This window comes from Gekko japonicus, unplaced genomic scaffold (genome assembly GCF_001447785.1).
Source record: "Gekko japonicus isolate JY-2015 unplaced genomic scaffold, Gekko_japonicus_V1.1 scaffold93, whole genome shotgun sequence".
NCBI classification, from domain to species: domain Eukaryota; kingdom Metazoa; phylum Chordata; class Lepidosauria; order Squamata; family Gekkonidae; genus Gekko; species Gekko japonicus.
In genome coordinates, this window is record NW_015160838.1 from 1672322 (window position 1) to 1688892 (window position 16571).

General features: G+C 44.9%; 1 protein-coding gene across 1 annotated transcript in view; it reads right to left on the minus strand.

Annotated features, from left to right (window-relative positions):
• The window catches only part of ZNF839 (zinc finger protein 839), a 14248-nt gene extending 1926 nt beyond the window's left edge, over positions 1–12322 (minus strand). Inside the window, exons 1-6 of the mRNA XM_015418505.1 lie at positions 12111–12322; positions 10074–10228; positions 4625–4768; positions 3590–3724; positions 2754–2868; positions 27–386 (exon numbers count right to left, since the gene is read on the minus strand). Coding sequence (XP_015273991.1) covers positions 27–386; positions 2754–2868; positions 3590–3724; positions 4625–4768; positions 10074–10136 — 817 coding nt within the window. The 5' untranslated portion in view covers positions 10137–10228; positions 12111–12322. The remainder of the gene's footprint in view (positions 1–26; positions 387–2753; positions 2869–3589; positions 3725–4624; positions 4769–10073; positions 10229–12110) is intronic.
• Positions 12323–16571: the final 4249 nt, after the last annotated feature.

Below are 16571 nucleotides of genomic sequence, written 5' to 3' on the forward strand. Positions count from 1 at the left end.
CTGAAGTTGGTATTTTTCATTATGGCTGTTTTCTTCAAGCACTAACAGATCAGGATTTCGACTAGATTCTTCAGATGCAAGAGAGTTATAGAATTCAGAACCCCTCAGTCTGCTTGCTGTATTCCAAGAGGAGTTTGCATCCATGGGTTTCTCTTGCAAATCTTCTGCATTGACAGATGGTTGCATTTCATCACATGAGAACAGGCAGCTTGGACAATCATCCAGTCCCAAAGTTCTTGAAAGCTGCAGGTTCTCAAGCCCCACATGCATGGGCTGACAGGGCAGATCAGGATTTTCGCAATCCATTGCAGCTTGTAATTGAAGTGATTCGTGTTGTTCCTGTGCCAGTCTGCTTCTACAGCAGCCATTTGCTGCAGAGCTCTCTTCTGGAAAGAAATATAAATTCAAATTTCAAAAACCTTTAAATGCATATTCCTACTTAAAAGGCCGATTGAAAAATACTTTTAATTGTAGTACTTATGTTAGCAGTCAGACCCCTCCGCTTGCTGAGGGGCAGTTTATAGCCAGACAATCATAAACACCCTCTCTAAAATATCCCAAATATCATAAATGCAATACGCTGCCTGGCCCAAAGTGACACAAAAATGGATGCCAGCCAGAGACAAGCCTGGATATTTAGTTTAGAATTGTGAGAAAGAGTGGCTGGATAGCTAAGGATTCTCTCCATACACCCTAAGGAGATGCATAATTTAGGAACAACGGTTCTTAGAACCTGTTGCGCCTCTCATTGGACTAATCCCGACAGCTTCACTTCCCCTCAACCATTTACTTAATTAAGCAACACTTAACACTATTCACCAAATCTGGTAGCTTTTCCCATCCAGTACTTGCAGGGTCATCAAACACCATTTACACCTACAGTCAACCTCAGGAAATCCCATCAAGCGTCTCCCAAATCATTGTCTACTTCCAAAAAAACCATCAAGTTATTGTTTTGAGGGCAAATACATCAGCCTGTCACAGGCAGAGTTTTGCCCTACATCTGGAGTACTTAGCCACCTCTGTGTGTGTATTCTTGGATCCCCTGCATAACCCCACTTGTGTGTGGTCATTCTCTTTCACTCCCCAAAATGCTGGTTGTTGTGCTGCTGCTTCCGTGGACCTCTAATTATAGCCTCCTCAAAACTGCTTTCCCCCTCTCCTCCCTGATTTCCTCTTAGTTAACAAGTGTGTTTGTGTGTGTGTTGCTCTTTTATTCTGTTTTAATAAGAAAACCTTACCAGTGGAACATCTGCCTAGTTTATTTTAAGCACTCTCTCAAGGGAAAAATATCCCTCAACATAGGTGGAGAATCCCAGTTACCCCCTCTTGCTCTGTCTCCATAAAGCTAATTTCCCCAACTAATTAGGAGACTGCCTCTTAGAGTAACACTTAGACATGTCATCTAGCAACCTATAATAGGAGACTGCCTCTTAGAGTAACACTTAAGACATGTCATCTAGCAACCTATAAGAAAGAGAGAGTGAGAGTGAAGTGCTGTCAAGTAGCAGCTGACTTATGGTGACCTCCCATGGAGTTTTCAAGGCAAGACACACTCAGAGGTGGTTTCCCATGCCACCCATGCATAGCAATCCTGGACTTCCTTGGTGGTCTCCCATGTAAGCACTAACTAGAGCCGATCTTGCTTAGCTACTGCAATCTGATGAGATCAGGCTAGCCTGGGCCATCCAAGTCAGGGCAAACTGAATCACAAGTACAGAACACTATTGGGGAATTTAACATTTAGATTGGCCACCATGTGGCTATAAACAAAAACATTTTCCCTACTGGTGCAGCATTTACTCTTTCTAGTGACTTCACTGTGGCATAGTTTTCACCTACCAATGGCAGAAACCATAATCTAGTTTCAGCTCTAGCCCTGGATCTGGGAGTGCTGTGTTGGAGTATCAACCAAAACACAGGCTCAGAGAAGTGACCTGGTTGCAAGGGCATGATCCAGGGTATCAACCAAAACACAGGCTCAGAGAAGCTTTGGGAACATCCCAGCCTTAATTCCCAGTCCATAAAATAGAAAATGGTGCAAGGGCATGATCCAAGTTCCTCTTCCCCCTCCTCACAAAACATAAAAGTGCTTCCTGATGGTGGGGGGACTTGTGAGAAACTCATGGAGAAATTCCTTTACTGGTCCCCTGCTTTCTCCTCCAGCTTCTTGTTACCCCTCCCAACTTCCTCTGTCCCTACTGCCGCCTCCTCCCAACTCTTTCCTTCCTCACCAGCCTTCTCCACCCTTAAGCCCTCCCCAGCTGTCCACCACCTTCTTGCTTCCCCTGTTTCCTTGATCCCCCTCCTTTGCCACCAAGAAAGGAGTTAAGGTTGCAACTTGTCGCTGAACCTCCAGAGGAACTGGTTAGCCACTATGTGAGACGGGCTGCTGGACTGGATGACCCACTGGGCTGATCCAGCAGGACTCTTCTTACATTTGGAAGAGGCAGGCACTAAGCACAGACCAGGGGTGGGCTGGGAGGGAACCTGCAGGTCCAGCTGCCACCTTCGCTGCTCCTTAGCAGTGCCCATTGATGGGGTGGGGTGCTGCTAAGTACCGGAGTGGTCACAGGTTGTGATACAATTACAAAGTAATACCAGCAAAAGCTATACAAAGTCCTCTGGAAAGTCCAATTCCCATCTAGCAACCTATTATACCACCTCAGCATCTTTCTATTTAAGAGCTACAGTACCCTTTTTGAATTAAATATCCTTTTAGCTAAAGACAATTTCTACAATTCAAATGGCACCTTCATTTGTAGCACTTATTTCTTTCCTTCCATGGTGACTCGTGTAATCATTCATGTTCTCCTGCAGGCTTTGCTCTCTACTCCTTTTTGCAAGTGGCAACGTTTCATCTGACCTCTGTAGATACAAAATTTAGATGAATGGTTGCTGTCAAGCCACATGTTCATCCAACACCAGAGGACTGTCATACATGCAGAAATGCCTCTTAAATTTTTCAAAGCTGCAGCATGTCAAAAGGAACCATCCATTGGCATATAATCAAAATGACACTTAAAAGTATCTACATTACAAAATGTTGCAATTTGCTTTGCTATATCAATTGTCATTCATCAATGTGGAACATGAATTCCAAAAAGAATAAACCACGATACAGTCCAATTTTATACAGAAATAGAATTACAAAGTAGAGCTATGAAGCTAAAACTTTTTATTTTCAACCAATCTATGGTGCAAAGATCACTCTTACTGACACGAAGGTACATCCGTAAAACCAGTTAATCAGAAAGCTCCATATACTGTTTTGATATTTAGAAGAAGAGGAGAGATTGGATTTATACCTCGCGCCCTTCACTACCCAAAGGAGAGCGGTTTACAATCTCCTTTTCCTGCCCCTCCCCACAACAGATACCCTGTGAGGTAGGTGGGGCTGAGAGAGCTCTCTGGAGAGCTGCTCTTGAGAGAACAGCTCTAAGAAAGCCATGACTGACCCAAGGTCACACCAGCAGCTGCATGTGGAGGAGTGGGGATTCAAACCCAGTTCTCCCAGATTAGAGACTATGCTCCTAACCGCTACACCAAATTGGCTCTTAGATTAATAGGGTAAAATCCACAGTTGTACCTCAGCTGCTCGTTTCTGTCCCGAAGCCTCTGTAAAGACGTGCTCACCAACAATTTTAACATGTTCAGAGGAAGAGCCCACTTGAATATTCTGCACTCCAAATAAATCACAATTCATTCCTAATGATTCAGCAACCTACAAAAGAAGGGTTGGTCTCATCAGGAAGTATCAGAGAGAAATAACCAAGTGTTGCTACAGTAATTACTAGAACTTTAAGGTATTGGGACATGTTACCTACACGCTTACTTTACATGTCTGTTTTACTTGTATTCTAAAGATTTACTTATAACTTAACACAGGTACGGACTACATCTCAGGCACTTAAAGGGTATTTAGCAGGAGACCATAACTAAATGGTTCCTTCAGCTTGAGTTTAGTCTGCCCAGAATGATCCAATTATTTTTACTGCACTGCATCATTTTTGGAAAGCACACTTTTTGTGGAGTGAGGTATAGCAACAGGCAATGTCAGTTTTAGTTAACATCACAGGCTTGTATCCAAATTCACCCTTAAGAACTTAAGAGAAGCCACGCTGGATAAGGCCAATGGCCCATCCAGTCCAAGGCACCATCAGGAGGTCCACCAGCAGGGCCAGAACGCCAGATGCCCTCTCACTGTTGCCTCCCCCCACCCAAGTACCAAGGATACAGAGCATCACTGCCCCAGACTGCCACGGCTCAATAAGGGTGAGTGAATTCTGTTTTTGTCTTTCTCCTTTGGACACCAACACTGCGTCCCACGGCATTTCCAAGGGTCTCTTGATCCTCAGCAGCTGCTTTCTAGAGGATGCAGAGACTACAGTGGGAAGGGAGAGGTGGGACAAATTTGGCCTCCAAGCACTGTTAGCAATTCTTGGGATCCAGCCCTCAGTAAAATGTAATACATTCCATGCCAGAGCAAATGTGAACATTTTATGCCCACCTATCCTTCATCCGTCTTCTTTTCCAGCAAGTTCTGTCTGATTTAACCTGCATGCAATGTGGCTAGTAAATGTTGGCTAGCAATGAATACCCATATTTACCAAGCCACAGTTACCTTGGGGTTTTTAATTTCCAGAGGCTCCTTTATCTCAGGATTACTGAAATACTCTTGGCACATTTTCATCACCATAGCATGCAGTTCTTCAAATTCCCTGTATATATCAGGAAAGAGCGCTTTTGCTGGGTCATCTTTTTTCACCTGGTTAAAAAAACATAAAGAGCAGCATGTTAAGTGGGCTGGCTATAAGCATCATTCACATCCACATTATAGCAACAGGAAATACTTTCAGAGATTAACTGCTGAAAGGACTTTTTAAAGAGAGTCACCGAGTCCTGTTTTTCCTCTCCAGCTCTTACTTCTCATAAGAATATAAGACATGCTGGATCAGGCCAATGGCCCATCCAGTCCAACACTCTGTGTCACACAGTGGCCAAAATCCAAGTGCCATCAGGCAGTCCACCAGCAAAGCCAGAACTCCAGAAGCCCTCCTACTCTTGCCCCCCAAGTACCAAGAATACAGAACATCACTGCCCCAGACATAGTGTTCCAGCTATACCTTGTGGCCAATAGCCACAGATGGACCTCTGCACCATATGTTTCTTCAATCCCCCCTTGAAGCTGTCCATGCTTGTAGCTGCCACGTCTTCCTGCACCACTGAGAAGTGACTCACAAAAGCTCCTACCCTGCCACAAATTCTGTTAGTCTTTAAGGTGCTACTGGACTGTTGCTCTTTTCTACTAGATATAAGCTGTAATAATAATAAAAAAGCCCACTAAGGTGCCGGCACACAATTGTTGGCCTGTGCTGGGATTTGATTCCCCACCACCGGCAATATGTTTTTCCTTGGCTCAATATGTTTAGCCAATCCCCTCTTGAAGCTGTCTGCTTCTAGCCACCACCTCTTCCTGCAGCAGTGAATCCCACATATTACTGTTTGGGCGAATAAGTACTTCCTTTTATCTGTTCTAAGCCTATTGCTCACTGACTTCATTGAGTGACCACGAGTTCTTATTTTGTGCAAAAGTGAGAGAAGTACATGATTTTGTAAATTTCTATCATGTCTATCAAGAGCCCTAAAAGCTGTCCATGCTTGTAGCTGCCACTTCTTCCTGCACCACTGAGTGAGAAGTGACTCACAAAAGCTCCTACCCTGCCACAAATTCTGTTAGTCTTTAAGGCGCTACTGGACTGTTGCTCTTTTCTACTAGATATAAGCTGTAATAATAATAAAAAAGCCCACCAAGGTGCCGGCACACAATTGTTGGCCTGCAGCTGGGATTTGATCCCCCTCCACCCCCGGCCATATGTTTTCCCTTGGATCAATATGTTTAGCCAATCCCCTCTTGAAGCTGTCTGTGCTTCTAGCCACCACCTCTTCCTGCGGCAGTGAATCCCACATATTACTGTTTGGGCGAATAAGTACTTCCTTTTATTTGTTCTAAGCCTATTGCTCACTGACTTCATTGAGCGACCACGAGTTCTTATATTGTGGGAAAGAGAGAGTACATGATTTTGTACATTTCTATCATGTCTATCAAGAGCCCTAACCTCTTTAACCTTTCTTCATAGTGAAGGTGTTCCACCCTCTTAATCATTTTAGTTGCCGTTTTCAGCACCTTTTCCAATGCTATAATATTTTCTGAGATGTGGTCACCAGAACTATACACAGTACTCTAGATGAGGCCACACCACAGATTTATACAGGGGTATTAGGATACTAGGAGCCGCAGTGGCTCAGTGGTTAAGAAGCTGAACTGAGGCCACACCACAGATTTATACAGGGGTATTAGGAGAGTCGGACTCGACTGTGCGACTGAACAACAACAAATTAGGATACTAGGAGCCGCAGTGGCCCAGTGGTTAAGAAGCTGAACTGCAGACCGGAAGGTTAATAGTTCAGCAGTTCGAGACCCAAGTGCTGTGTGATGGAGTGAGTTCCCATCTCTGGTCCCAGCTCCTGCTAACCTAGCAATTCTAAAGCAAGAAATTGCAAGTAGATAAATAGGTACCGCTTTGGTGGGAAGGTAACAGTGTTCCATGCACCTTGGCGTCTAGTCATGCCGGCCACATGACCATGGAGAAGTCTTTAGACAGCGCTGGCTCTTCGGCTTGGAATCAGAGATGAGCACCGCCCCCTACAGTCGGATTCGACTGGTTTTCGAGCAAGGGAAACCTTCACCTTTTTATTATGATACTGGCTGATTTGTTTTCCCAGCACAGCATTTCCCCTTTTTTATTGCAGTCACACACTGAGCTGACATCTTCAATGAGTTATCCACCATGACTCTAAGATCTCTCACCTTGTCAGTTACCACCAGTGTGGCCACCATCAATGTATATTTATAGTTAGGATTTTTGGCTACAGTATGCATTACTTCGCACTTGCCCACACTGAACCTCATTTGCCATGTTGATGCCCACTCCCCCAGCCAGATCCCTCTGGAGTCCTCCCTGGTTCTCACTGCCCTGAACAACTTAGTGTCATCTGCAGACTTAGCCACTTCACTGCTTACCCCAACGCTAAATCATTAACAAACAAGTTAAAAGGCAATGGGCCTAGCTAGAGATGTAACATTTCCGGAGGGAAACCGGAAATTTTTGGAAATTTTTTAAAAAATGCTACATTAAGCACTTTTTTTTTCTTTTTCAGATTGAAAGTCATTCTGTAACTTTAGGAACATAAAATATGACTATGGACATTTTTACTTGGCATGAAATTATCACAGCTAGCATATTAAAAATATATTGTATCCAAACAATTGTTACAAACAGAATACCCACCCGCATGCAAAAACAAAACTGAAACCTTTTTCTTTTCTTGTGACAATAGCGCCTCCTAAAGGAAGAAATGCATCTTGTTCTTGCATTGGAGAGTTCAGTTTGTAACCTAGCACTTGCTTGTCCTCAGTGCACAGAAATTAGATCAATCTGATACCATACATATTTTTTAGAAATGATTTGAAAAATATTTGAACACCTTGTCTTAAAATATTTTATTCATCTAAAATAAAATGTTCCATAATCAATTTTTCTTTTCTTTTTTCAATTTGTCGGGAAAAAACAAGAAAGACTTCAAGGAAAAACCGGAAAAACCCATTTCCCCCCCGAATTTTTCTGGTTTTTTCCTGGGCCTTCACATCTCTACCTAGTACCGAGCCCTGCGGTATCCCACTGCTTATCATCTTCCACCCATTTATACTCACTGTTTCCTGTTAATTAACCAGTTTTTAACCTGTTTTAACATCTACTAGGTCACCTATTTGAACCTTTCCTAATCTGCAGTATACATTGTATTTGAGCTTCCAATACTGTCATTTTAAATCATCTCCTAGCTTCCCGAAAGGATTTGAGCCTCCTTTCCTTTCAGTTTCTTCTTCACAAACCCCCTCATTTTAGAGAAGTTACCACTTCTAAAATTAAATGTGGTTGTGTTGGTGTCAGCTCTGCTGCCATTGTACGTGGAGGGAGGCGGGAGGCTGCTGGATGAACAACTTAATGTGCTGTAATGTTAACTTTCATTTCTTCCGCTGTGCCTTATCTTTTATCCTGATTGGCTCAACTCCATCAGGGGACCCCACTTTGAATCCTGTATATCTTCCTTTCTCCCACCCTTAGGGTTAGTTCTAACACTGAATGTATGCACAGATGACCTGCCTTTACTGTACTCAATAAACTCGATCCTTCTGAAGGAACGTTGTTGAGACTGATTGCTGTAGGACTCTGACAGTTGGTCTCTTGGGGCAACTCCCTATTTACATAAATGCTAAACTTAATAGCATTGTGGTCACTGTTCCCAACCAGTGCTATCACATTTACATCTCTCACCAGGTATTTAGCATTACTTACGATCAAGTCCAGGATCCCCTCCCCCTGGTAGGTTCAATGACCATCTGCTCCATGGCAGCGTCACTGAGAGTATCTAGAAACCCAATCTCTTTCTCCTGACTTGAACACATATGGACCCAATCAATGTGTGGGTAGTTAAAAATCACCTGTTATGACAGTTATTTTGTCTAGCTGCTTTCCTTAATTCTTTTGCTGTTTAAGTCATCCTCTAACCTTTGATCTCGTGAGCAATAACAAACTCCCAGAGTTAAGCTTCCTTTTTGGGCCCACTATTTCCACACACAGTGTTTCTGTAAGTGAATCTATTTCTTATATTGTCAGTTTTCCTGGACTGTATACCCTCTCTGACATACAGAGCCACTCCACACCTATCCTTCTGATATCAGTTATATCCAGGAATCACTGCATCCCACTTAGTCTGACACTGTCTCTCTGGATAACACTGGCTGCTCTGCCCTTGCAATGCGGCGGGGATTTGCAAACAGGAATAATAGCCTTGCTTCTGTAATGCTACAAGGGAAGCTAAATACCTGAGTTTTAACAATTCTAGGGATTGCAGAGGTTGATTCCCAAAGGTTACGAACATCTGGAATGCCTTTTAATCAAAGTAGTGCATACGTCATGCTGAGAACATGACAACACAAACTGGTTGGGAAATTTGAGTCTTTGGAGGGAAGCTACTAGCCTCTGACAAATGGCACTTCTCAGGAGAAGAATCTATTATTGAAATAACTATTAAAGCTGGATTCACAGGTTCTGATCCACTAATGGTGGAGCCTGCCTTCAGCATAAGAGGCATGCTCCACAGGAGAAAGACCCTGCTATTAGTGGAGCAAAGCAAGTGGATCCATTCTCACTTTCAGACTTCCCCTTGACCATGCCCCACTTTACTTTTGATTTGGCGTCAACCTCAGCTCCACAGCAGGAAGACTGACTTAAGGCAGTTGTCCGATGATAGTGAAATATTTCCCCATGAAGAAGAAGAAATTGGATTTATACCCCACCCTTCTCTCAGAGTCTCAGAACGGCTTACAAACTCCTTTCCCTTCCCCTCCCCACAACAGACACCCTGTGAGGTAGGTGGGGCTGGGAGAGCTCTTTCCAGAACCGTCCTTGAGAGAACAGCTCTGACAGAACTATGGCTTGTCTAAGGTCATCCAGCAGCTGCAAGTGGAAGAGTGGGGAATGAAACACAGCTCTCCCAGATTAAAGCCCACACACTTAGCCACGACACCAAACTGGCTCTCGACACAGCAAGAACTTACTGTGCAGACTCTAACTAAAAAGATTTCTGCAACCTCTAATTCCTTCCTTATTTACAAGAGTGGTTTGTATCATTTAATGTGTCCTGTTAATACCTATGCTTGACTTCAGTTCTGTTTTTAGACTTCTGATTGGTTCTACAAGCCTAATTCCTATCACAGTGCTCACTGAATGTCCCATCTGGTTGAATGTATTGCCTTGTTCAGCGTAATCCGCTTCACTCAGGGTAATCCGCCTTGTCCAAGTGAGAAAGATGAACTACAAATAACATAAATAAATAAGAATGCAATGGCTCAATCAGCACATTCTTAGCCCAAAATAAACTTTAACCTGATTAAAGAAGCTTCAGCTGCTTAGACTGTGAAATTTCAAGACTTAACATTATAAACTTGCCTTCATAAGTAGGAATTCAAACACAGTAACAAATGCTGTAAGATGTGGAACCACCAACTCCATGAAATCTTCACTGGTGTATTGCTGAATCAGCTGTTAAAGACCACAATGATTTCTTTAGAGAAGCCATAAATCACATTGCTAAAACGCCAACTCTAAACATATGAGGATTAAGAGAGAAAGAAGGATATATGAAATCATGGAACGCAAGTCAAATCAGCGAGTAATATCAATTTTAGGAATTAGCTCCTATCTTCATTACCAGGATAGAAGCTGTTTACGGTGCATTTAAAGAAATCCCAAATGGTAATACCCAAAGAAACTTCACACTACCTATGTAGGAAACAGATGTACAAGACATATACACCATCACATGAACCACTTATGGCAAACTTTCCCAGTTGTGAACAGATACAGCACGAGCACACCATGCCAGTTTTATTTCAAACACTCCCCTTTCCTTAACCACAAGAACTGCTAATTACTATGCACTGTGTCAATTAGCTGTACACGTTTTAGTTCATTCAAATGGCACCAATGTGCATACTAACCTAATTATTCCGGCAAAAGCACACACACTTAGTTTCAGAAAACTGTGAGTAAATAAAGCTTATGGAACAGATCACTGCCGCATCTCCCCTCTTGCTGCAGCTCTGAACCCCTTCCGAATGCTGCTCTTGAGGGTCAGGGACCCTCCGGAACAACACAAGATGCGGCATGGAAGGCTGCAGTGGGAATCCACAGCAATCATCACCTTGTGCCAGTGGAAGGCTGCCCATTGTAAAGTGAGGAGGGGGAGAATAGATCCAATTTAAATGCTTGTAAATGGTGCACAGAAGCATTGCAATAGGTAGTATCTTAAAAGGGGAAATGCCTCTAAGCTCATATCTGCATTTTCATAAACATGCCCTTTTAATATATCCATGTCACCCTATGAGCAGTGTTCCCTCTAAGCTGAGTTAGTGTGAGCCAGCTCACAGTTTTTTAGCCTCCAGCTCACACATTTTTGTCTTTGTTCAGGAAGGATGGCACCAGAGCAAACTAATTTAGGCAGCAGCCAAATCACTCACTCACAACTTTAGCGCCAGTAGCTCACAAAGTAGAATTTTTGCTCACAAGACTCCACAGCTTAGAGGGAACATTGCCTATGAGCCAGGGGCACTGTTTAATATGATAAAAAGGCTTTGAATAGACTAGTTAATCACAAAAAGAGCCCTGCTGGATCAGTGGTACATCTAGTCCAGCATCCTGTCTCACATAGTGGCCAACCTGGAGATTTAACAACAGGACATAGAAGCTTCCCAATGTTGCCTCCTGGCACTGAGATTCAGAGGCTTACTGCTTCTGAACATGGCGGTTCCCTCTACCCACCATGGCTAGTAGCCACTCACAGATCTATCCTCCATGAATCTGTCTAATCCCCTTTTAAAGCTATCTATGCCTGCAGCTATCACTATATCCTCTGGCAGCGAATTCCACATTTTAATCACTCGCTGTGTAAAGAAGTATTTTGCCTGTCCTATATCTACTGCCCATCAGCTTCACTAAAAGCCCAGAAGTTCTAGTATTTGGGGAGAGAGGGAAAAGTTCTTCGGCAACCGTCTCCACTCCATGCACAACTTTATAAGCCTCTATCATGTCACCTGTTAGTAATTTCTTTTCTAAAATATAAAGTCCCAGAATCTTCGGCCTTTCATCACATGGAAAGCACTCCAACCTCCTAATCATCTTGGTTGGCCTCTCCTGTACTTTCTGCAGCTCTGTGATGTCCTGTGGAGATGCAGTGACCAGAACTACACACAGAATTCCAAATGAGAGAGACCACACCATAGATCTATACAGAGCCATTATAATATTAGCTGTTTTATTTTCAGGCCCTTTTTCACTGCTACAGCACAGTGGGTCTAAATTAACTGACTAAAATCACAACCCTAGAGAGGAAGGTAGACTCTGGTTCTGATGAGGACAGAAAAGCAGGGTATATAAATTTTTTCAATAAAACAAATAAAATTGTGCAATTATGAAAACAAGTCATACCTCTTTTAGCCTAGCTTTCCTTCTAAATACACTGTGATGCTCTGCAGGTATACTGTTACATGACTTGGAAGGGAACTGTCCAGGTCTGCTAAATCTTCCAGGATATTTTGATCTTTCAGCATTCCTTGGGCGGCCACGGCGCCTTGGTTTCCGAGGTCTCCCCGGACTCAAGTGTAACAAACGGATGTCCTTTTGATGTACTGCAACCGTTCTCTTTCCTCCACCTGTATCAGACTTTTAATAGAAAACTAAACGTCAGAACAGTCTTTTCAACACTCTGGCCTTTATGTATTTATTTTCCAGCCTGAAATGATGGCAGCAATAACCTTTGAGCCCATGCCCCAAAGTACACACTTGTCAAATCAAGCAAGGAAACTCATTTGTTGAAGGCATACTATGCCAGACTGACAGTGGTCTGTGCTTACCCCATTACTACATCACTGCATCATGGGTAGAGTTTGTATCCAGTCTAGGGGTACCTCGCAAAGGGAGCCTTGACTCTTGAAAGCCTACATCAAGGGTGGCCAAACTTGCTTAACGTGACAGCCACATAGTATAAACGTCAGATGTTTGAGAGCCAGAAGACATGAACAAATATTACGCATTTTTACTGGGAAATATGCAAATTTGCTTTTTATTAACATTATAAATGAGACTGCTAAAAATAACAACAAAAGTGGTAAAAGCAGATATCGATAATGATATTTATTTGTCCAATGATGTTTGTTTGCTAATGATATTTAGCTTCCCTAGCCACCCTGCCAGGAGCCACACAATATGTGTGAAAGAGCCACAGTTTGGTCACCCCCGGCCTACACCTTGGAAATCTTGCTGGTCTCTAAGGTGCTACTGTACTCAAATCTCGCTCCGTGAATAATTCACAATGCTGGGATTGTGTCCTCAAATTTACTAAGGGGACAAAATAAACCTTTTTACCTGTTGCCCATTTTCTGTGGCATCTGCCTTTTCATTTGTTACAGTACCCTGTGGGGGTACAAGAGTCCGATGGCTACTTTCACCGTTTGCTTTCCCAGTGTCTTCCAGCAATGTCACACTACAAAGCCGATTCACAGGGGAAGATGGTGAAGATTCTTGTGGCCCGTGGTCAGGATTCAATCTGTAATGTCGTGCTAATCCTCCTTTTCCTATGTAGGATTTTTCACAAGTCTGACACTTGAACAATTTTGGCCTCAAGTCATAGGTCAAGGGACCAAACAAGGGCATTTCCTTCTCCTTGCCCTCTTCATCCTCTTCTACGCTGAGCTCAGAATAGTCATCAGAATCAGACTGATGACAGTCCGCCAAGTCTTCAGTTTTAATAAATTTGTAATCCTTAGCTTTATATTTGGGAGGACGTGAAATCCGCCCAGATCGGGTTTTCACCTTCAGGTTCTTTTTAAGTTTTTGTTCTCTTTGTTTCTTCTCACAGTTTACGATAGGGTTTGCTGGATTTTTTGAATCCACAGTACCACATGGAGTTTGTGTAAAGGACTTGTTTCTATGCTCATTTAATGTTTGGTGTGTCATTATCTTATCTGCAGATACTTGTCCATGGGAATGTAAAGGTCTCTGCAGAAGCAGCTGAATTGCTGGCCCAGAGGAGTTGTGTAAGAAAAACTGATGTGATCCAGTCACTGTAAGAGGCTCTATCCTAATGATCTGAGGATTAACAACATTGAGTCCCAAAATCTTTGCATTCTTCTCAACTGGCTGAGCTGTGGTTACATTCCGGGGTTGATTTGTGGCAAAAAATACTGCTGGTCTTTCATTTTCTTTTGTCTGATCAGGCTGCACTGGGACACACATGGTTTCCAAATGCTTTAAGAAATAAAGATTATTTAAGCATAAGATTACATAGACTTCTCTCAAACTCTTGAACATTAGAGACCTACAACACCATATTGCTTTCCAAACAGATCTGAACTAGTATTTAAATTGATCCTTTTTAATTTAATCTAGATCTCCTATACACAGAAAAACATTACTCACAGTAATGTTATTATAAGGACATCTTGCTATTAATGCAAAATATTCTAGCTCTTCTAGTAGGAATTAGAAAAGAGCAATAGTCCAGTAGCACCTTCAAGGCTGAAAGCTCATACCCTGCCACAAACTTTGTTGTTTCGTAAGATGCTGCGAGACTCTTGCTCTCTTCTCCTGCTACAAACAGATTAACACAGCTACCCATCTTGATCTAGCAGGAATTAAAGGCCAGGAAGAAGAGTAAAAAAAAAAAAGTCCCTAAAGGAGGATGACTTTCTGCAATGCAAGTGAAGGAGACTTGTCTCATTCTGCTCTTTTTACCTGCCACAGGAAGTGACTGAAGTAAAGCCAAAGCAGTGGCACTCACTCCCACAAGACACAACATTCCAGAGTCTTTAACGCTGCAGTCCACTTGACCCCCTCCCTCCCTGCAAGGGTTGCCAACTCAAGGCTGGAAAACTTCTGAAGATTTTGTAGTGGAGCCTGGAGAGGGAACTCAGTGGGGTATAATGCCAAAGAGCGCACGGCAAAGCCGTCATTTTCTCCAGAGGAAGTGATTTCCAGTCTGGAGAGCAGCTATAATTCCAGGAGAACTCCAGACCCCACCCAGAGGTTGGCAAGGCCCGGCATGTATAAAAGACACCCCAGAAAACCATTCCGAGCCACCCTCCCGCCCTCCTCCTCCTCCTCCTTCTGTAACTCCACAGACGTGCCTGGGGTGGAAGCAGCCTGGCGGGAGGAACAGCAGTAGCGCCCGCTTCCGACTTGCCCTGCTGGAGGGCGATCCGCCGGGCTACATCCTGCAACTGCTGCGCCGCGTTGTGCGGGGCCTGGGACACTAGCAGGGGCTCCGTAGGAGGGTCGGTCGAGCCGCCGAAAGGCCGCCTTGCGGAGGAAGTGGCAGGGAGCGCCAAAGAAGAGCCGCTCTCCGCGGCCGCCAACGAAGGCCCCACGTTCCTCGGAGGAGCTGGGGCGGGAGCCGGCTGCTGTAGGAGGCCGAAGGACAACACCAGCTCCGTGGCGGCCTTTCTTCCAGGAGGCGCCTCGCCGGACGGCCCTTCCTCGGCCACGACCCCCAACCGCTGGTCCTCAGCCGCAACCGCGGGATGATTCTGGAAGAGCTGCGCCGGTAGAGCAGCCCCAGAGGGAGCCGCCGGCCCCTGAGCAACGGCATCGTCGTTCCCGTCAGAAAGCGACAAGGCAGCGTCCCCTTCGCTTTCCACAAGAGCCGCCATCTTAATGCCGGTCCGCGGCACACGGTTTGAAGAGACGATCAACCATAGAGACCGGAAAGGGCTCGGGAGAGGACTTCCGGTTTAAAAGTGGAAAGCCGCTATTGGGCACGGAGGAGGCGTCGCGGAGAAGAGCGACGCCTCTTTCTATTGCACTGGAATGATTCCAGCGGAGTAGTGCAACAAAATTAAAACGGGAGAGTGGCTCATTAAAGGGTTACAAACTTTATTCCAGCATAAGCGTTCCTCAGTCACGCCTCACTTCCTCGTATCTATATATCTAACTCTCAACAGTCCCCTAAATCCGCAGATGGGGACATAGTGCTTTAAAGAGCCCCTAACGAGAGCTGGGGGCACCGGAATTTGCCCCTAGGAGTCCAAGGCCACCACCCCGGGGCTCAGGGAGGAGGGGGAACCTTTCTCTCCCCCCACCCACGGCCATAACTTTTTAAAGAGCCCCTAACCAGAGCTGTGGGAAGGTAACAGCGTTCTGTGCCTTGGTGTTTAGTCATGCTGGCCACAAGACCACAGAAACGTCTTCGGACAGCGCTGGCTCTTCGGCTTTGAAACGGAGATGAGCACCGCAACCCTAGAGTCGGACTCGAATTGGCTTTCGAGCAAGGGAACCTTTACCAAACCCGGAATGACCACGCCTGTGTGTCACCCGTGAGAGGTGGAATTTGCCCGTAGGAGGACATCACAGGAGAGAGGTGGAATTTGTCCCTATGAGTCCAGAGCCGGAATGACCATTCGCCTGTGACCTCTGGCTTGTCACCCGCGAGAGGTGGAATTTGCCCCATAGGAGGACATCACACGCGAGAGGTGGAATTTCCCCCTAGGAGTCCAAGGCCACCACCCCAGGGGTCAGGGAGGGGGGGTCTGCCCCCCCATTGCAGCTGATGGCACCAGCGGCCATTGCAGCTGATGGCACCAACGGCCATTGCAGCTGCCAGCGCTGGCGGTCATCACTTTTTAAAGATCTGGGGGAGCCGGAATGACCTCTCGCTGTTGCCGCTCGGACATCACACGCAAGAGGTAGAATTTATCCCTAGGAGTCCAAGGCCACCACCCCGGGGCTCAGGGAGACGGGAAGTTTCTCGACCCCCCCCCCCCATTGCCGCTGACCGCCGCGGAAGACCTGGGAGAGCCGGAATGACCTCTTACTGTGATGTCCGAGCAGCAATGCAAGAGGTGGAATTTGCCCCTAGGAGTCCAAGGCCACCACCCCAGGGGTCAGGGAGGGGGG